The 20,582-nt window shown below is 33.3% G+C and overlaps 5 protein-coding genes and 2 long non-coding RNA genes across 10 annotated transcripts in view; 3 read left to right on the top strand and 4 right to left on the bottom strand.

Annotated features, from left to right (window-relative positions):
- Positions 1–1,103: 1,103 nt before the first annotated feature.
- LOC126834584 (uncharacterized) lies at positions 1,104–2,573 on the top strand. The gene is made up of 3 exons (XR_007685084.1): positions 1,104–1,246; positions 1,664–1,752; positions 1,819–2,573. It is a non-coding gene; the product is annotated as an uncharacterized LOC126834584 (long non-coding RNA).
- Positions 2,574–2,882: 309 nt separating this feature from the next.
- On the bottom strand, positions 2,883–3,766 carry LOC126834583 (uncharacterized). The gene is made up of 2 exons (XR_007685083.1): positions 3,375–3,766; positions 2,883–3,298 (listed from the first exon to the last, which is right to left on the bottom strand). It is a non-coding gene; the product is annotated as an uncharacterized LOC126834583 (long non-coding RNA).
- Positions 3,767–3,883: 117 nt separating this feature from the next.
- LOC126834581 (elongator complex protein 3) lies at positions 3,884–7,120 on the top strand. The gene is made up of 10 exons (XM_050566610.1): positions 3,884–4,089; positions 4,345–4,592; positions 4,651–4,854; positions 5,118–5,272; positions 5,347–5,635; positions 5,711–5,928; positions 6,030–6,162; positions 6,362–6,486; positions 6,552–6,733; positions 6,986–7,120. Exons 1-10 carry the CDS (start codon positions 4,071–4,073, stop codon positions 7,057–7,059), a joined length of 1,647 nt encoding a protein of 548 aa, XP_050422567.1. The 5' UTR covers positions 3,884–4,070; the 3' UTR covers positions 7,060–7,120.
- Positions 7,121–7,147: 27 nt separating this feature from the next.
- LOC126834582 (hepatic triacylglycerol lipase-like) lies at positions 7,148–9,591 on the bottom strand. Of its 2 annotated transcripts, none has more exons than XM_050566612.1 (8): positions 9,330–9,591; positions 9,030–9,217; positions 8,792–8,931; positions 8,459–8,731; positions 8,033–8,221; positions 7,546–7,696; positions 7,306–7,403; positions 7,148–7,224 (listed from the first exon to the last, which is right to left on the bottom strand). In XM_050566612.1, the coding sequence occupies exons 1-7, from the start codon at positions 9,423–9,425 to the stop codon at positions 7,343–7,345; spliced, it is 1,098 nt and encodes a 365-aa protein (XP_050422569.1). In that variant the 5' UTR covers positions 9,426–9,591; the 3' UTR covers positions 7,148–7,224; positions 7,306–7,342. The 2 variants fall into 2 exon arrangements, with proteins under 2 accessions (XP_050422569.1, XP_050422568.1); XM_050566611.1 differs by having other exon boundaries at positions 7,157–7,224; positions 7,347–7,403.
- A 1,368-nt stretch (positions 9,592–10,959) lies between these two features.
- Positions 10,960–14,485, bottom strand: LOC126834970 (uncharacterized). 3 transcript variants are annotated; one of them, XM_050567228.1, is made up of 8 exons: positions 14,312–14,485; positions 13,732–14,073; positions 13,023–13,155; positions 12,802–12,941; positions 12,568–12,699; positions 11,822–12,004; positions 11,480–11,749; positions 10,960–11,241 (listed from the first exon to the last, which is right to left on the bottom strand). In XM_050567228.1, the coding sequence occupies exons 1-8, from the start codon at positions 14,451–14,453 to the stop codon at positions 11,111–11,113; spliced, it is 1,473 nt and encodes a 490-aa protein (XP_050423185.1). In that variant the 5' UTR covers positions 14,454–14,485; the 3' UTR covers positions 10,960–11,110. The 3 variants fall into 3 exon arrangements, with proteins under 3 accessions (XP_050423185.1, XP_050423186.1, XP_050423187.1); XM_050567229.1 differs by having other exon boundaries at positions 10,962–11,241; positions 13,732–14,016; XM_050567230.1 differs by having other exon boundaries at positions 10,963–11,241; positions 13,732–13,986.
- LOC126834968 (echinoderm microtubule-associated protein-like 2) overlaps positions 13,931–20,582 on the top strand; it is a 62,532-nt gene continuing 55,880 nt past the window's right edge. The window contains exon 1 of the mRNA XM_050567224.1: positions 13,931–13,935. The gene's annotated coding sequence lies outside the window, so the exon portion shown is untranslated. The remainder of the gene's footprint in view (positions 13,936–20,582) is intronic.
- On the bottom strand, positions 17,217–20,120 carry LOC126834971 (MD-2-related lipid-recognition protein-like). Its single transcript, XM_050567231.1, has 3 exons — positions 19,938–20,120; positions 19,765–19,881; positions 17,217–17,581 (listed from the first exon to the last, which is right to left on the bottom strand). The coding sequence occupies exons 1-3, from the start codon at positions 20,101–20,103 to the stop codon at positions 17,316–17,318; spliced, it is 549 nt and encodes a 182-aa protein (XP_050423188.1). The 5' UTR covers positions 20,104–20,120; the 3' UTR covers positions 17,217–17,315.

Here is a 20,582-nt window from a genome sequence, read left to right as displayed (position 1 = left end):
ATAGAAGGTCACTTAGGTCGCAATTTAAATTTGTGTAGTTATAAATTATTATTATTTTATTATTATTAATTTTTTTTCTCTGGAGTGTAATATTTTTTTTGTGTTATAAATTAGCAATTCATTTCTTTTTATTATTATTATTATTTGAATAATGTTATTTGTTGACATAACATCCAGATTATGATTCATGTCACGCATTGTATAATTTTTAAACATTCATTGAAAATATATTATAACACTGATATTATTATAATGAACGTTTGTGTAATTTATTCGTATGTAATAAACAAATCCAATTATGAGATGTAACTGTGTATAAATGATAATCCACAAAAAAAAAACAAATAATTAATAACTTAACAAACTATTGTGGTCTCGTTGGTAATTTTCACATCTTTTAATTGTTTTATTATTTTTCATAAACTTCTTGCTTTGTAAAATAAAACTAAATGATTGTCGTTTCGAGACAGCGACTGTGATCACAGACTTGAATAGTTTGGGCATAAGACATAAGAGCTTTTGTTGAAGCTGAAATCAAAACGACATAATTCAACTTGTAGAACTGTCGTAAAGAGATAGTTTTTGTCTTCTAGTGTGGAAGTGGCAAAATTAAAGTGGCTATGACTCTGAACTTGAAAGCTGTATAGATGTTTAAAGTCCAAATAAATATGTCGGTATATATATAAATATTTTATAAACAAGTAAATGTCAATTGCTTATCATTCTCGTTTGTACTATTTTTATTCGTTCAAGGTTCTGTATGAATATATAACAGAGCTTACCCAGATATTATTATAATGTAATAATATTACTATAATGTAATTTTTAATATTACAATAATATTGATAATGCGTTCGTAGGTAAACGCCTCTCAAAAAATAGCCTAATTAACTATCTCGTTCTATAAATATACAATTAAAATAATGTTAACGGTCAATGTCTGTGTGAAATCCCATTCGCGACCAGTAATCAGTAATAATTACAGAAGTAATTTATAGTAATTAACATAATAAGGCGACCTACATTTTTTATGCGTAGTTATCTTTCTCAAATGGCTGATCCCGTTTCGATACTAGCGCTCTTGGCGGCAACGGTGTGTACTGTTTGTTGTGATAACACAGACAAAATGAAACTTCATTTAATCTCTGATAATAACAATAATAATAAAGTATTAACATTTAACAGTCAACATAAATACTGTAGCCGTGTCACGACTTACTTGTACCAAGTGTGTGTTAACGTCCACGTAAGTAGCAAATTATAGCTGAATCGATTTGATGTTTAAACGAAAAATGACTAAAACAATAGTGTATCAATGGCGTACAATTAATTTTGAAACTTCATTGTGGCCCGTTAATGTTGCCGATGAAATAATAATCCAACAATAATTATTGTCCCTTTAGGTACCTTTTCCAAATGAAAAACATATCTTTGGTCCCTGCAAAATCTCCAGATTATTATATGAAATCCTATTATCTATCTGAAAACTAGACTTTTTCAAATCGTCAACACTTCAGCTTAGATAAACTCAGTTCCGAAGTGTTCCAAGACTCCCCACGAGACATCTATTAGTGTCAACGATAACTGGCTATGCATGTCTAACAATGTATTTATGATATAAAACCTTAAGAATAACAATTAATGTCGACATGTTTATCCAAAGGTGTGCTAAAATGGGAGACAAAAACGATAGTGGTTCTTCAAAGAAATATGCAGCAATAGGAACTGGACTTGGTTTACTAGTTGGAGCTGGTATGAGAAATTAAAATGAAAATAATCTAGTTTTATTATTATTTTATTTTTTCCTTGCTATTAAAGGAGCAGCCCTGTATACGTATTATAATTCACAAAACCAAGAAAATCCTGGACACTCATCGTCTTCATCATCAATTCCTAGAAACTCGACGTCCTCCTCACAGTCATCACCATCAAAATCTCAAGCTAAATCAAAATCGGTAAAAACTTTGACAAATTCTGACTCTACTATATCTACTGAGCCAGAAAGACAATTACCTCCTGGTTGGCATTAATATGTATATTGTAAAATAGATAAATGCAGCTGATATATTGATAAAAAAAAAATGATAAGTATAAACTTATTGTAAAAACATTTATTGAAGTCACCATGTTATTGTGTTGCAAAACATTAGAGAAAATCTGTAAATTTAAAACCATTTAAACATCACTGAAAATAATAATTTATTAAATACAATTTGGAAGGCGAATTTTGAGAATTTATTTTTTATTTTTATTGTTTACTGTATTCCATTTTACATACTCGATACTTACATATACTATGCCTTTATATTGTTAGTTAAGTTATAAATCTCTTAAGGGTCCTATCACTAGATAGCTGCCCTACTCGTAATCTCCAAGTCATTATTTACATTGTTAACCTATTTGCTTATTATTTATTTTTCTTTATGTACAGATTGTGAATGTTATTTAAAATAAAATAAAAGTTATAAATTTATATTATTCCATTCCTAACAAATAGTATGATTTTTTTATTGTTAAAAGTCAGAAAATTCTTATAGTATTATACTTAACTCCAGCTTATTAACTATTATTGTTGATATTGATGTTTGATTAATAAAGATATATAAAATTAAAAAAACAATTGTTAATTTTTTAAACTACATTTCCATTTACATATTTATAATAGGTTGCATAAAAAAAAAATATTTTCTATTGAGAATAAACAAAAAGGTGAACCCTATAAAAAAATTGCATTATTGATGGGTTAATATTTTTTATTGCCTTTTCAAGTTCTCGCTATTTAGTCAGCAACATATATTTTAGGCATTGTGTTTTTAAAAATGTAAATTTTTACCTCAAGTACCGAGTAGCAGAAATCTATATAAGTTAACATAAAGCAGCAATATTGATCATACAACATTTTATTGAAGTAATCGACACAACTATCATTAAATATAACAAATGTATAAAACATATTTAACTTATTGTTAAACTTCCAGTTATAGTACGAAAAGATATAAATAAAACTAACTATCCCTCTTTAGTAAACTCTTAAATTACTATTTATTTTAATTTATTAGTTTTGTTCAAATTTTATTGCTGTTCATATTCTATATGTAAATTTAGACATTTTATAAACTTAAGTTAAAGAAAGTAAGGTATAAAAAATGTAAAGTTAATTATCTCCATCCTGGTGGAAGGGGAGAATCATTGTCAAGACTTTCTTCATCGCTTGGTGCGTCAAAAAACTCATCATCGCTGTTGTCACGTTGATGATTATGTTGTATGCTTCTAAAATTTGTAGTTACAAACGCCGTACCTAATCAGTAATTAAGACAATAAGCTAATGACGATTTTTAAGTACAAAAATTATCATAAATGTTGTAGATACATACTAATGCCAATGGCTATTGCCATTCCAAAAGCAATAGTTATCCACAAGGTAGATAACATTGCTTATCCAATTATTTGTTTTACGATTATTGAAGACAGACCAAAGTGGATTAACTTCTTTTAGAATAAAGATTAATCAACATTAATTAATAGTATTCCACGTTTGAATCTTTTGGTAAGGAAATAATTCAGAATTAAAAAAAAAATTGCAAACGTACCGAACAACAACTATTGCATGTTATAACTAACTATAGTTGTATCATGCGGTGCACGAAGTAATGTTTTTTTATAATTAATAATTAATTGAAGACATAAATGTTCAAATAAGTTGTTAACTTGTCAGTATACGGCGTAATTGCTTTCAAGTCGTGGGAGTTTGGGATCTATTGTGTGGTTTGGGACTCACTGTATGCTCTTATCTCTATTATTGGCTGGCTTGAAAAAATCTTTATCAAATAAATGTTATCACATATTTGTTATCAGTATATCAATATAAATGTTGTTATTCACGTGGTGATTCCCAAGTCAATGATAATTGTGTATTTACTATTTAATATAGTTATAACTTATAATATAGTTAGATATATTAAATATACCCAAGTTTTTATTTATTAAGTACTGGCCTTTTAAGGTTTATTTGATGTTGTTTAAATTGAGTGCCACTGTTAGGTGAAGAAGTAGATTACCAGTTTTCAAAAATGAACGAAATAGCCGAAGGTAATGTGTGGTATTAAGAATTTAAGTTTCCAATTTAAATATCACAACAATATCGTCACGAGAAACCTTCTAAATTATTTACGATAATCTAACAATTATTTTTTTAAATTTTAATTGAAATAATATACCAATCGTGCAGTTTTCTTATTTATTTATTTTTTCTAAATTAAAATTTAATGTTATTTAGTTGTTACTATTTTTTTTTGGTATGGGAAAAACACATATTATGTAAACGTTGATTATTTTATGTTTTAGAAAACATTTCCAAGATGAACCATGAGGAACGGATGATGGCAACCGTAGCAGAAATCATCCAAAAGTTGTTAACTGCACAAAAAGAAAATCGGGATGTTAATCTAAACAAATTAAAAACCCAAATATCTTCAAAATACGGTTTAAAGTCGTCTCCCCGATTGGTGGATATCATATCGGCCGTTCCTAATGATGCTAAAAAACTATTGTATCCCAAACTTAAGGCGAAACCAGTTCGAACTGCTAGTGGGGTGGGTGTAGATTTGAATATATTATGTAATTAATATTTACGATTAATTCATATTGTAGGTAGCCATTGTTGCAGTGATGTGTAAACCTCACCGATGTCCTCATATCAATATGACTGGTAATATTTGTGTTTACTGTCCTGGAGGTCCCGATTCTGATTTTGAATACTCAACTCAATCATATACTGGTTATGAACCAACTTCGATGAGAGCCATACGAGCGCATTACAATCCGTATGTTCAGACTCGTCACAGAGTTGAACAGGTAGGTAAACGTTTTCATATAGATTAGTATTTTTGAATTATTTATTAACCTAGTTTAAACATTCATTATCATTTTAAATCATTCAATCGCAGATATAGAAACAAAACATTTAGTACACAATTATATGGTTGCATAATGTTTGTTTAACTTGAATTGACATTACATAAATTGTTATACTACCTTTTCTCTCGATGTCAACTCTTTTAATTTTTTTACATTATATATTATGGAACTTGATAATAATTATTGTTAATTTTTTTCAGCTGAAACAATTAGGACACAATGTAGACAAAGTGGAATTCATCGTAATGGGAGGAACTTTTATGAGTTTACCCGAAGACTACCGTGATTATTTCATTAGAAATTTGCATGACGCTCTGTCAGGCCATACAAGCTCCAATGTTCAAGAAGCAGTCAAGTAATTTCGGATGTTTTTATCACATCTTGTTTATAAAAAGTAAGTAGAAATTTACTGAACTAATTTCTTTACAGGTATTCAGAGAGGAGCAACGTAAAATGCATCGGGATTACTATAGAAACACGACCAGATTATTGTTTGAATCGTCATTTGAGCGACATGTTAAATTACGGTTGTACGCGATTGGAGATTGGTGTTCAGTCTGTTTTCGAAGATGTCGCTCGTGATACTAATAGAGGTCACACGGTTAAAGCTGTGTGTGAAACATTCAATTTAGCGAAAGATTGTGGTTTCAAAGTAGTATCGCATATGATGCCCGATTTGCCCAATGTCGATTTAGAAAGAGATTTTCAACAATTTAAGGTTGGCGTTTGGATTGAGTTTTTTTTTAAAAATATATGACATTTTATTTTATACTTTTTACAAATATGTTTTAAGGAATTTTTTGAAAACCCCGATTTTCGGGTTGACGGTTTAAAAATTTACCCTACTCTCGTCATGAGAGGTACTGGGCTGTATGAACTGTGGCGAACTGGACGATATCGAAGCTACTCGCCGTCCGAACTAGTCGACTTGATTGCGCACATTTTGAGTCTCATACCTCCGTGGACGCGGGTTTATCGTGTGCAAAGAGATATCCCAATGCCATTAGTTACGTGAGTCTATATTTAATTTATATTGTTACATTTACAACTACAATCGCCGAGTCAACAAAATTTACTATTCTTTTGTCTTAAATTTTTTTTATAACTTTCAGATCTGGTGTAGAACACGGTAATTTACGTGAATTAGCCTTAGCTCGTATGAAAGACCTGAATTTACAATGCCGCGATGTCCGAACGAGAGAAGTCGGCATTCAAGAAATACACAATAAAGTTCGACCTTACGAAGTATGTGTTAAACACATATATGTGTAGTCAGATTAACTTGTGTTATAAACCACTCGTAATAAGACGTGTCGTCACTTATAACGTTACATGTTGAATTACACGTTTGGTTTAACCGTAATTTGTAGTAATTATTCTTAATTCCTTTTATTTGGAACAATGAATCTCTAATATAATTTGTGTTGGTTATTTTAACTTTTAGATAGAACTCATACGAAGAGATTACGTCGCAAATAATGGATGGGAGACGTTTTTGTCGTACGAGGACCCAGAACAAGATATTTTAATCGGATTATTGCGATTACGAAAATGTACAAACTCATTCAGGTATTGTACTTGTTAACTGATACGAAAATTTATATTTTCTTATTGACACATTGATTATTATGTAGGCCTGAGTTGCAAGGAAAAGTTTCAATCATCAGAGAGCTCCACGTGTACGGCAGCGTCGTTCCGGTACGATCGAGGGACCCTACCAAATTCCAACATCAGGGATTCGGTATGTTGTTGATGGAAGAAGCCGAACGCATTGCTCTTCACGAACACAAATCTACCAAAATAGCTGTTATATCAGGTTTGTACCATTGTTATTATTATTGTTAAATAAAAACATCATGTATGTTTTTAATTCTTGATTGTTGCCATCGATCAGCTAAATTTTTAATGCACTATTCAGTCACAAATACAAGTTTAACCATGTCATAGTTAATAATTATTCGACCGTTACATGATGTAAAAATTGTAATTTATAGTTTAAATACAATTTTTTGTCGGTTGTTAAAATGAATTGTGTTTCTAAACAACTACGTTTATTTTTATTTTTCAGGAGTCGGTACTAGAAACTATTATAGGAAGCTCGGTTACGAGCTGGATGGACCTTATATGTCAAAACCGCTATAAGTTGTATTGTTATTGTATATTTTCTTATGTAAATAAACATCAAATATGTCAAGTACAATAATATGACTTTACAATTTTACAAAATGTTTTTTTTTTTGTTTTTATGAAAATAAATCATTGACGTAATTTAGTAACACTTAAATTTGACCCGTTTCCTTTTTATCTCTGAAATTTTAATATAAAATAATAGCATTTAGTGTGAGTTTTGTAATTGTTATCAAAGAATAAGACCAATGTAGTATGTACTTAAATAATTTCAATTCTTCAATAATTGTTTTCATTCTTACATTTCTACTTTCGCCGAAGCTTTTGTAGGTAAATGACAGTAAAACTTTCCACGATATCTAAAATAATTATTACATCAACTTAATTAAATTAGTTTCGAATCGCTGTTTTATGTATTGTTTTTTATAGTTGATAGTAATTATCAACTGTATTATTGACTATATTAATTATTGGTGTATGAGAGAGTTTTAATAGGCTTACTCTTCATTTGCGTGTTCACCCATCACGATGACTTTGTTATCGTTGCACGAGCTCAAAGAAAAATCTTCCCAATTGCAACATTGCACGACTTTGATATTTTTTATGGATTCCGAAAATAATTCTACTGTTTTCAGTTCATTCGTTTCCAACACTTAAAACACATAAGAACAGTTAGGAAAAAAGTCGATTGGGTAATAACCGGTTTAATAGTAAAACAACTACCACAAAATAAAATAGTTTTTTAATTTTTGGTTAACTCGTAGAATGGACAGGATTATACATTTGTCGAGTCTCAACTTTTATGATGGTAGGTACAATCTTAATTTCCGTTGACTTTGTCTACACTTAAATACAGATCTGTATATCGATCTGCGAACGTTCTTGTACTCAAAGCCTAACCGCAGTAACCCGTTCACACCCCCCGTCCTAATTTCGGGTCTGGTACTCTTAAAATTGGGTTTTTTTTCAATAATTCAATGACACTTACGGTTTGATCTGGTCGTTTTGGTTCTCAAGTCGGAATCGATTTTCAGGTAAAAGTCTACCGTTCCAACGGGCGGTCTGCCGAATTCGTGCGTGGTGAAAGTGTGTATGACGTCGACAAAAACGCCATGTGACTTGTCCAAGCATTTGTCCACCACTGAACCTTCCACACACGGGTACACAGGATCGAGTCCTGCGTGAAGCACATGCGAAACAAGTTAAGCAAGTATAGTCAGTAAGTAAGTATATATGTATCATAATCCAAACACGCTGTTAATACCCAACCTAAGCGAGTGAGAAGGACAATGGGGTTTAAGAGCGGACTCCGCTCGGCCTGTTTCACAAAAATCTCGATTTAGAGCTTGAACTACATAGAGCAATACGGTAATGACTAACGAGGATATACTTAGTAGTCGTAGTAGGTACCCACCTGTGATTCGACCGACGGTGGGCGCTCCTAGGCCCGTCTTTAGTTTTTCCCCTACGGTAGCCGCTACATGAGCACCCATGCTGTATCCGATCAGGTGAATGTGTTGGGACTGAATCACTCGGTTTTTCACCAGAGTGCCGAGCATGGCGGCCACTTTTTGACCGACCACGGCCGTTATTAACGACGATTTGGGATAGTTGTTTTCGCGGTCCAGAGCCGTCCAATCCACCAGCAATACGTTGACTTTGAGTAGCGCGGAAGGGTTTATGTAGGCTGGCAACAGTTAAAAATAGCAATGAAATCGGCAACTCCTCTCGGTCGACTTGCGCTAACCTGGGATCAGAGTTTGATAGAAAAGTCTGTTGTCCGAACTCCATCCGTTTATGAGTACTTTGAGCGGTAAGTCCGCGACGTCGCTTTGTATGACTTCGCGGAAGTTGGCGGCCGATATCGGTTTGGGCGTCGGATATTTTCTTACAGGGAACCGAGTCGGTAAATTATTAACAAATAGACACGTACCTACACGTTAACGTTAAGTATTTTTGTAGGTTTTTTAAAAAACACCACTCACTTGTTTATGAAATACATGCGCACATCGTCGTCGATCGAATGTTCGTGGGAAAAGAATTCGTCGCTTTCTTCGTGGTCGTGGCCGTCCAGAGATTCCTTGTCGCGGTTAGCTGTTATGGACACTTTTACCTTTTTCTGGAACGTGGTCGTCATTTTTCTTAATAACGTCAAAAAGTTATGCGCCGCTTTCTGTAAGATGAATGGAAATAATAATTAACTATGTATCTTGCAGAGTTGGCCGTCGTCACGTTGACGTTTCTTAGGAGATTAAAAATGATTTACGCATTGATCACAAGCTTACCTGACGCGTTATAATCTCTCTGTACTTAATCGTGGCCGGAGGAGGACACGTCGTACAAACGATCACGGACAACATTATGATGATGTGTGTATTCATAATTTGCTATATTTCTTCCACAACAGATAGCACAACCAAAAGAATTACAGAGCGACTGTTTTGCAAACCGTTAACGTCTTATCGATAACAGTATAGAGCCGTAAAAGAATCTTACAAAACGCATAACCCATATGGGTAGTATACTTAAGGCAAACCGAGAAGTTTGTGTGAGCTTAAGCATTATGTGCTAGATTATGCGGTGGCGTTAGCATATGAACGCCAATGGTTGTGCTGTCTTCTTTACAATGTTAGTAAACACAGGTGTTTTTTTATGCTGGTTCAACCACTGCGGTGATATCCATGTTTTCTACTTGCGTCAAAAACACTACTATTACTCGATACTTGTTAAAAACATGTGTACGGTATATTAGTTAATTAACTTAAAAAAAACTTGAACAATATACTGAATATTATACTGTTTTACCTAAAATAAAACGAATAGATACCTACGGGCTACAATAATTTTCTTTTTTAATATACATAGTTCGTATTGTGCTTGTATTGCAGCACTTTTTAAATCTATTTCAGCTACAAACTAATGTTATAATTTACTTAGCACAGTAGACTGAACTTGCTGTGAAATTAAATCGCTATAAGCATAATTCATTTATAGGTACTTTATACCAGGTATAACTACAGCCGAAATAATGTATTACCATTAAAAAAGTCAGGTAAAAAAAAACTATCAGCAATAAAAAAAATAAAAAAAAATAACAAGCGACAACAAACAATATTTGTTTTCCTCGTGAATTTCGTTAAAACCTTTTTCCACTGTATTGTAAAATACAATGAATATATATTTTTCTATAACCCAGTAACTATAAATATTATAAGGTCTTTTAAAAATGTGTATTTGTTCAGAAATCAGAATACTATACAAATATGATAAATGTGTGTAGATTGTTTTTGTTCAGACTAATTTACGATTTATTTTATTATGCGTTAGGCTTCTAATAATTGGCTTTATAGTAAAAAAATTAAAAAAAAACACGTTATTATAAAATTAACAAACATCATCTTAAAATGTAAAAACAATTTATTTAACTATTTTTTAAACGTCAACTGCTTACTATACAAAGATTTTTTCAATAATTCGTCCGTTGTTTTATAATTTTCTATTCATCCGTCAAGTTAAGTCGCTTTAAATAGGTTTAATTGTTGTCTATATGAAAAAAAACACAATTTCTTGATTTCTGGATATTACCTGTGATTTTTTGCGGAAATCTTTTACAATTTTGTTTAAATTCTATTTTCAGTGTCATACTTCAGTCAGTTTGTACCTTTCTCTTATTAACTGTCACTTAGGGTAAGGTTAGAGCAATCTACTACTCGTACCTACTTTGAACCGTTTTTTATACAAGTGGTGTTGTAAGCTTAGGAGCATAACACTTGGTCCAAATCGATCCAGGTCTAGTTTTTGTATTATAGCAACTACCGGTAAAATCGAATATTTAACGTTTTGACTTATTTATTTGATGATGAGTGTAACACACAAAAAGTGAATTTTTCAAAAAATAAATGAATAAACTCGTGTTTGCATAATAATAGTTTAATAATATACACGAGGAAAATAATAAATAAATTAATGGTTTTTTTTTTCTTCTTGAATTGTTTTGATATGCACGATGTTAAATAGTATGTATGATATGTTGAACACACACGTGACATGAGGAAGGAACTCGAAATCACCGTCTGATTTTGTTCTTGTTGCATCCTGTGCCAAGTTGTTGATATGCTATTGAGAATCCGATATCTCGTTCTCTCACGGTAACACTGTCCGTGTGGAATCGAACGACAATTGGTCCGGACGCATAAGCTGTCGAGTACAAAAACGAAATACAGTTTTGTTACAATTATTTTAAAATACACGTTTACCGTTTTTATAATAGTTTAAGAAAACAGCATCAAGGGTTGTTTTCTGCTATATTATTTACATTACAGTTATTGTTAAGGGCGACACTTGAGAAACAGAGCTTACAGTAGTTGAAATTTACTTTGGTCTCGGTACGGTAGGTAACTGACTAGGTGTAACAGTATATTATTGTCTGACTTACTCGTGACCGGAGTGGCGATGGTGTTGTTGTCTTGGGCTCCCAACGGATCGTTGACTTTGATTTTTTCCGCAAACTCTTGTATGGCCAGCCCGGAGAGACTGCGACCGCAAAATTTCTCGGCCGTGGGAGTATACACTTCCACGTTGCCGGTGGCGGCCAGGATTTCCTCCCCTATGTCCAACATACCGCCGGCTATGTGCAGGTAATCGTGGGTGACCAGGTCGCAGCTGACCTCTCCAGCTCGACCGATTCCCTCTTCGAGGGACGACCCTGTATGGCGGAAAACAATAATAACGTGTAACGGCTGTTGTATACTTCCGTGTTGTGTGTGTGTGCGCCTACCTTCGAGCGAGTTTATACCAAACGTGGAGCCGGCGACCTGCTGAAATTCGACCCGGCAAGTGTTCACCGATCGTTTAATGCATATCGCATAATCTAGACCCGACTGGTACATGCCACCCGCGTAGTTGAAGCTCTGTATGGTGCCGCTGAGGCTGGTGTGATACTGCAGACATCCGGTAGGCGCTAACAAATGCGAGGAATTGGGTTTAGAAACAACAGTCGGACAAAAGATAATTTACAGCACCGCGACTCGGCGGCGGTTGATTGATGTAAACGAGCAACGCGCGAGAACGACGGTAATAGTTATAGAATTTTTAAAATTTTTTTATCATTTCTAAAGGAGAATAACGCCGTCGAACACGCATCCGGATCGATTAATGTGGGTCGGTTTTTTTTAAATTGTATTTATCTCTTTCTCTTCATTCATACCGTCATCAATACGAATACCGAATTATTATTATATACAATATGTCTATTATTGTTGCGTACCTATACGCATATTATATTATTGGCATCGACCTATATCGGCTGTTCTTTACAAAGTACAGTATCAACGAGACCACGTATCGCGTGTGTGTCGTTTAATCTTAATAATAATATTATAATGCGGTCTTTATCGGCGTCTTTAAATACTAGCCGGCTGTCCAAAAAAACCAAAACGGTCGGAACGATTGTACACAGAAGAAGTTGTTTTTGGACAACCTTGGAGCAATATTGTCATTATATATTATCTGGTATTCTCTTACCGACAGCTTGGGGGTCTGCGAGACAGTCGATTTGGGTTATTCGCACTTTCCACACGTATCTAGACGACTGTGACGTCATCATCATCAACGATACGGACGATCCTCCGGCCTTCGGGTCCACGGGGAAATACACTGTGCAGAACGAGAAATACAGAACAAGTTGAAACAGTAACTCTAAGATTATGAACTAAGAGGAGGTGCGGTATGTATTTAAAATATGATTGTGTCGCTCACAGTGTTGGCCGCTGTTGTTTCCGCACAATTCGGATATGCCGATACCGTTCGGTAAGGTGGTGGATACGATTAACCGGTCTTGGCGACAGCTGCCCAAGTACTTGTGCGGGCCCCTGAGAGAAAATTCTTCCAGATCCAGCCTGCGGGAGCAATTAAACCCAAAAGTAGTACGGTATGGTGTACCCATCGCGTGAAAGACACTTGGAATTTCTCGAACTTACCTCAACTGACAAACGTTTCTGTTCTTGATGTCCACGCGGAAGTCGCAGAAAGACGAATCCCAATCCTCGTTAGGGAAGCTCGGGTTGACGAAATACGACACGGGGTCGTCGGTGGCGTTATGACAACTTTTTTCTACATTCAAACAGAAAAGCTGTAATTATAATGCACAGGAAAAAATAATCTTAATGCGTAACGTTCATTGTCGCGTTGAACAATAATTCTTTAAAAAAAAAAAAATTGAAATGTAAAATTTTAAATCTAATGTTATTTTGCGATTTTTTTTTTTACTACGATCAGAGCCAACCCGGATTTTTTTTTACATGAAATTGGTTTGTCTGGGTAAATAAAAAAAAAATAGTCAATTTTAAGCTTAAACAGGCATAGGTAGTTACTTGAATTAGATTTTTGTAAATTCGGTTTTTATCGAGATTTTAGATTTTAATTATGGCCTGTCATCGGTCAAAAAACAAAATTATATTTACTTTTACTAAAAAGAATCAAACTTTTGTTTTATATTCTGTTCATGTATTAATATAAGTGTGTTATTTTGTTTGTAATCAATTTTCTTAAGTACGTCAATCATTATTGTTGTACGCTTAACTGTAATATTAGACTTTGAACAAATAAATAATATTCGAAATTTGTTTATCTACATTTATCTGTTCGACGGCAACGTCTCCACCTACACCTTGTATGTTTTGTCCTTACCTTGGATGGCGCTTCGACAACAGTCTTTGACGTTGGCCGGACATTTCTCTTTGCATTTTTCTATTCGTTTTTCGGACGCGCTTTTGGTGCCGCTCACGTCGGCTACGACTGCCCGGGTCTTCAACGATTCTTCGTCAGACAAAGGCGCCGGCTTGTTGCTGTTGTTGATGACGTGCTTAGCCATCGGCACACCGTCGGAAGCCGGTCTGGACGTGGCTCGTGCCGAGGCTACGTTGTTGGGTTTACTCAGTATATCTGGTTTAAATATATTCTGATATAACAGGTCTGAAATTATAGCGTGTTCTTGTTTGTTTAAGCCGGAAGGACCGTCCGCGAGATCGCCTTTCCAGACAAAACCAGACTTAAAAAAAAACTTTATACACATTTCTACGCAGCAGCAGGTGAACGGGATGGGGGGGGGGGGGTTCGGGAAAGAGGAAAAAAATTCATATGGCAATTATTTACGGAAATTGACCGTTTCGAAAGCGGACAACATTGTTTATTACCGGGTAAACGAGTCGACAAGAAGAAGGTGGTGATGGTGGTGGCAGCGTTAGTGTTACTCACAGTAGGTACTTACTCTTTTCGGTTCTCAAGTCGTCCAACTTGACGGCGGCCGCGGAACACACGGAGCACGCGGCCAGTGCCGTCAGCAGGCAAATTGCACGGAAACACATGTTATTATTTTTGTTGTTGTTATCAATAATTTTCATGTTATTCATGTTTTGAAGAGCGTCGGTGCTCGACCGTACACTTCGCGCAAACGTCTGACAATCATCCGGCAGATAAAGTCACCTTATATACAACGACCCAAATATGCGCCGCACACCGTTCGTCAGCGATTTTTAATTAATCGTTGTTATTATGTCGCGTTTTGGACGCCCGGGGCGACGCTCAAAGGATCATTAAACTTTTCTCTTTCCGGACCGTTAAAAATCAATTGTTTCACGAGGCGATTATTGTGCGCAAAAACAGTTTGCCGCCGCCATAGTGCATCTCCTGTATCACACACACCTTTATTTACGTGCATCGTCGGGGAACCGTCGTTCGCTCGCTTATATGATCTTAGATTTGGGCGCTTTGTGCTTTCGTCTGTACCGGAATGAAATTATATAAAAAAAAAAATTTTAAAAACCCATACCGATTCGCCAAAAGTTAAAAAAAAACCACATAACAATTAAAGTGTTTTGTGTATAGGCCTACATGCATAACATTATAGGTAATAAATAACGATTACCTGATAAACAAATAATATTATGTTATTCAAGATGGTTTAGCCTGGTGGCAATTGTAAATGTAATTATATTTTCTTATAGAAATAACCAATAATGTTGGTGGATTTATTTATTTCAGCGTAATTATTATAGTAATAAACTTTAATGACGGAAATGTATTTCAATTTACAATATAATAATATGTTCAGTTTACGGTAAATAAAATAAAATATGATATAACATAATATTATATAGGTATGGTAGAGTGACATGTGGTGTAAGTATTTAAAAAATATTACAATATAATGATATAACGTATGAAATAATACAGGGAAAAAGAATATACAATTTCAGAATTTATCAAGAAACAAATTTAAGAGATAACGTGTTTTTTACAATTATTCGAGTAGGATATATTATAATATAATTAACATTGTAGTATAGATGACATCAGTGAGCATAGGTGTGATAATTTATTTATGATTAGAATCTACGAGTAATAGGCGGAATTTAAATGAAAAAAAAACCTTAGGAAATTATTTTGAATTGTAGATAACTTTTGAAGCTGACCTGAAGAGTTAGAGTAAGACAACCGTGGTGTAATTGTGAGCGAACCAATAAGCAATATAATAATTTTAAGGAAGTCTCGTCTTGAAAATCACTACATGTACACTTTAATAAGCCTAGTTGTATAAATATATTGTTTTTAAAAGATAAATTTGTATTAAAATGAACACCAAGATCATTTACAGTGTCTGACCTTTGTATTTCTAGATCATCTAAATAATAGTTTACTATGATGGGATTTTTTTCTTAGCGAAAAAGATAAATTGATATATTTATTTATGTCCAGCGATAATAGTGTTGTCTTTAGTACACCAGTCTTGGATATTATTCAAATCAATTTGTAAACCTTCTGTATCTTTTAGATTCTTGATTTTCTTGAATATTTTTGCATCGTCTGCGAATAAGAATATATTAGAATGAATTGCGATGAAGTCTCCAAACGAAAAAATTATAGCAGTAGGATATAATATTTTGTCGAATGAAAATTCAACAACATCAAAATAGTTTGCGCACATTTTCCAGCAATAAATATCGTATAGTTTTACAAGTACAAATAACATTTCAAATTTCAACGATATTATTATGAACAGAAATTATTTTATTGCGAATAGCTCTTAAAACCCCATCACATCTTGATAATGCAGCTGGTGTGGCTGCTCCTATCGAAGCGATAAGTTAAATAGTCGTTTAAATCTAATTCTGATGTTAGCCAAAAATAATAACGTCGTATTTATAAATGGAGGAATTTGAGCTTTTAATTGATTAATTTTGTTGTTTATGTTACGAATGTTTTCATAATAAATGTTAAATTGCGAAGATCATATCAGTTTTTTTTTGATACCTTATTAATTTTAGAAATACTTTTATTTATATATTTAATTACAATATTGTTTGCACCTTTATCACGATTAACGTCGTTACAAATATTTTAACATAACAATAAAAAAAAAATACAATTGACCTAATTGGCTACACAGAATATTTATAACTCTATACAAATTGATTTGAAAGTGTGAACCTAATCGTTTTTTTTGTTGTTTTTTCTGATTTTTTGATCTGACCTCTTACATAATTTTTAAAATGTTATCTAAACGTGGGTTGTCGAGATACAGGCATATCCACGTAGGTCAAATAGGTTTGTAGAAACAATAAAAAATGTATACATATTTTATTTTATAAAATAGAATAAAATGACTTGCTAGGAGTAATAAAATATAACTCAACGTCATTTCCAGACTACAAAAATAATACAACTAAATTCAACCATGCATACTATATTATATTATAAAATAAACATTCATTACAATGATATAATTTGTATTTTTTGTTAAAATATTATTGTTGACAAGACTTGACAATACTTAGTATTGTCTTATATAAGATAATTAATTAGTTATATTCTTCAATAAACGATTAATGAGTATTACATTTTATTTATACACATAATTATTCATCGGTACGATAATGGTAAACTATTTACTACTATGATATTATATTTTACCAATTCAACAGTTCTGAATGGTGGTAAATCGTATAAAGGTCAAGTGGTATGAGGTCAATCAATGTTAAGTCTTAATGATGTTAATATTTACTGTTATTATGACAACAAATCTAACATTTCCAAAATATCATAGCAAGGCGCTGGCCCGAACGGTAGGTAGGTATACTTATCGTATGGAACAAAGAGTACTACTACCACTGTAGTGTTGTCATAAGGTATTATATTTACATACTATAATTTGGTATAATTTTTAATGGAGTATATTTTTGTAACTAAAATTAGTGTCAGACTTTGCGTAGCGTTTACACGAGTGCAAGATCAAAAGTCATACAGCATTCGTCGTCTTCGGAAGCCCTGCTGTCGTCATCCCACAGTCTTAGTTTGACCAGATAACTGTTCCTCGGGTACAAAGTGGATACGTGCAGCTGAAACGTGTACCTTGACGGCACGCCACTTCGCACGGGACAAGCCGTGTACAAGCATGCGTTTGTGTCCATTCCTAGAAACGGAATGTCTAATATCGATTTGACGGAATAAAGTCTTGTTTTTGGCACCGTCGAATTGAAATCTGAAATTTTAATAGAAAACAATTTTTTTTTAAAAAGTTAAACAAATCCTTTGGACAGCAATCCAAGGAGGCTCCAAAGATCTTAGACACCCCCCCCCTCCGGACCCCCTATAACTGTCATAGACCTTGTGACCGTTGAACGCGGATGAAATACAAAAATTTTTGTATTGTATTATTTTTCGTTTGTTATCAAATCATCAGCAATCGTGTTTTAGCTTCCTGTATTACGCGCAATTATTATAATAAAGATATGATGGCGTTGAAAACAATGACATATATTATAAGTAGAATTTGAAATCCGTCTAAAATTTAGCACTGGCAGCAAGAAAAACAACAACTGTAAAAGTCATTAAGCCTGGGGACGAATGAAAAACGAAATTAGCGAGCAAATATTTGGCATGCATATCCCCGTACAAACACGCAGGTGGTACCAAAATAGTAATAATTGAGATGTCAAAGTGAAAAAAAGAAGAAAAAAAAAAAGGTTGTTGTATTATATTGTTATTATTATACACAAACTAACCTCATAACACACGGTCGAAAGTAGGAACATCCTCAACAATAATAACACATCCATTTACCCGCATGACTCGACGGATTTACAGCCCGAAATTATATAAGAAGACAATACCGTTCATTGAAAGCGAACGACATTCGTGGGTTGTACTAAACGTCGTACTTAATCGTAAGACAATAATATGCATCTGTAAGTATGGTTTTTTTTTTTGGCCATTAAACCGTACATAATCGAGCGAATATTAAAAAAAAAAAAAATTTTTTTTTACTCGGTAAATAAACGGTCCAAAAGGCCACGGCGGTATCGAATCCGCGTTGCGTTCCACAGTGTAACATCCGGGGAGTTGACAATATTGTTTTGTAGTCGGTATACAGCAGAGGCACGCAAGGCTATTATGTTGGCCATAGGTACTACATTCGTACGCTATTAATTAACACAAAGTATGTTTTCTATTGAAATGCCAATTCAATGAAAACTGTGTCAGTTATTTCAGCTTTTCTTTCGAGCAATATAGCATTCGAGTGCGCATTGGTAATTGAAAAACATTAAATCCCGATGTCTTATTGTCCGAGGACAATAAGACAAATCGAAAATAAATAATAATATACAAAACATATATTATTGTAATATACTATTACTGTAACTAATAATACTCTGATAATTCTGTAAACACACTCAATCAATGCATATATATATATATACTTAATTTCAACATAATTTCTTATAATAAATCGCCTACCGGCTACCATAATCTGACTGCGGATGATAATGAAAATTTTAATTAAAAAAATTCCACGCGTTCGAGTAGATAGTTTATTTTGCGCGATTAGAGGTTAAAACAATTTATAACCACTGATTAAAAAATATGCAACATACTAGATATTCTGCCTAATAGAATATTGCAGTAATTTATTATTTAATTAATCAATATATGAAGGGTACAGGGAAAAAACCTGCAAAGTCACTTTTTTCTAATCTAAGAAAAACATGTTTAAGTAATGCTAAAATATGTTTTAAAATGTTAAAGAAATACTTAAAACTTTTAAAAATATTGTATATTTTTGTTTAAAATCGTGCTTAAAAGTAAACAACAGATTCGTTTTGTATCAAAACGAATTTTATAATAAAAATTGCCATTTTTAAAAAGTGACTTAGCTGGTTTTTTCCCTGTACCCTTTATATTGTAATTTTTCCAACTCAGTGGATCGTTTCTTAATGCAAATTACCAAAACAATAAAACCGTATGTAGAAATTTGAATTTGTTTTTCTCATGTTACTGGTTTTACTATTATATGTGTATGACCTATTAGATTAGGTCATACACATATTAATTTGGTTCAAATAGCATTGAAAAAACGGGTTAGGTCGATAGGGACGAACGGGGACTATAGTAAACGTCTTGTACGACAATTAAGTATGAAACAATTTTAAATAAAACATATTTAGCGAAAATTGTATCTTATTCATTTTCCCTGCAATTACTACATTGTGAGTGTTTTTAAAATTATTATTAAATTCTCCACAAAAAAACCAAGCAGAAAATGTGACTAGACACTACGTTTGAAAACAAAAAGTAAATATCTTTTATTGCAATACATTTACAAAGTACTACAAGCAGTCGGTATTGTTGAAGTTATTGACTTAATTACTAGGTATATGTACTTACCAGGAATATAGTTAAGCGTTATAGATGCCGTTATTCCCAGGGGAACTTCGCAAGGTCTGTTTTCCAGCGCTTCAGGACATGGGTCAATGTTCACTTTGGTAATTTTACATCTTGGGTCTAAACAGAGCAGAACGTTCTAGTAAACATTACACTTAATTAATTGGCTTACTCACTTTTACTTGGGCACATTTTAAAACTAATTTCTTCGGCGTTGACAACATTATGGTATGATACAAATGCCAAGACAAAAAGGACGGAATAAACCATTTTAAAGGTTGGCCGATGGTCGTTCGTAGTGTACTGAGACTCAACGAAACAATGGTACGCAGCTGGACTCATTAATAGGCGATAACCCACAGTACCCAAAGGCTATCGATGTAGCTAGATAGCGGTGGTTATATTCTCATGTATAACTGTATAGCTGTTATCTTTTTACTTTGAGTAATTGTGCGGAAAATTTAATAGGTTTTCCTAAGGAAATGCAATCCTTTATATGTAGTTAATAATTACTATCGGATTTGATCGACATAGTTCAGTTACATAGGCGCAATTAGAGAAGAGCTGATTTTTCGGATTTATGTATTAAAAATTTTGTTTATAAAAATGTTTAATTTAAAAAAACAACCGAAAACTTTTTACAGAGTTGATAACAGTATTTATTATTCAGTATCATTCAACGATTTCAGGTGGCTATCACGCTTTCACCATTATAGCATAAAAGACCATAAAACCCTATCTGGGTGACCACGGTATTTACTTACAAACGTATAGGCGTTCTCTCGAGGGAAACGTAAAGGAACTATTAATTAGGATAGACA

Source organism: Adelges cooleyi, unplaced genomic scaffold (genome assembly GCF_023614345.1).
Source record: "Adelges cooleyi isolate 19-005CV unplaced genomic scaffold, UGA_ACOO_1.1 ACOO_flye_CR_arks_rails_tigmint_CR_PRNA_21, whole genome shotgun sequence".
In the NCBI taxonomy this organism is placed as follows: domain Eukaryota; kingdom Metazoa; phylum Arthropoda; class Insecta; order Hemiptera; family Adelgidae; genus Adelges; species Adelges cooleyi.
The sequence above is the reverse complement of the archived record's forward strand: the minus strand, read 5'-3'. Positions and strand labels throughout refer to the sequence as shown.

Coding starts and splice junctions, on each gene's coding strand:
- LOC126834582 (XM_050566611.1), bottom strand. CDS start 9,425: ATGAATACACACATCATCATAATGTTGTCCGTGATCGTTTGTACGACG. Junction 8,732..8,791: donor CTATCAAACTCTGATCCCAG/GTTAGCGCAAGT, acceptor AACTGTTGCCAG/CCTACATAAACCCTTCCGCG. Junction 8,222..8,458: donor CACCGTCGGTCGAATCACAG/GTGGGTACCTAC, acceptor TGCTTCACGCAG/GACTCGATCCTGTGTACCCG.
- LOC126834581 (XM_050566610.1), top strand. Junction 5,273..5,346: donor AATGTTCAAGAAGCAGTCAA/GTAATTTCGGAT, acceptor ATTTCTTTACAG/GTATTCAGAGAGGAGCAACG. Junction 6,163..6,361: donor ATAAAGTTCGACCTTACGAA/GTATGTGTTAAA, acceptor TTTAACTTTTAG/ATAGAACTCATACGAAGAGA.
- LOC126834970 (XM_050567228.1), bottom strand. CDS start 14,453: ATGAATAACATGAAAATTATTGATAACAACAACAAAAATAATAACATG. Junction 12,942..13,022: donor AGAAACGTTTGTCAGTTGAG/GTAAGTTCGAGA, acceptor TTGCTCCCGCAG/GCTGGATCTGGAAGAATTTT. Junction 11,750..11,821: donor TGGTATAAACTCGCTCGAAG/GTAGGCGCACAC, acceptor TCCGCCATACAG/GGTCGTCCCTCGAAGAGGGA.
- LOC126834971 (XM_050567231.1), bottom strand. CDS start 20,103: ATGAGTCCAGCTGCGTACCATTGTTTCGTTGAGTCTCAGTACACTACG. Junction 19,882..19,937: donor TAAAATGTGCCCAAGTAAAA/GTGAGTAAGCCA, acceptor TGCTCTGTTTAG/ACCCAAGATGTAAAATTACC. Junction 17,582..19,764: donor AACGCTTAACTATATTCCTG/GTAAGTACATAT, acceptor TTAAAATTTCAG/ATTTCAATTCGACGGTGCCA.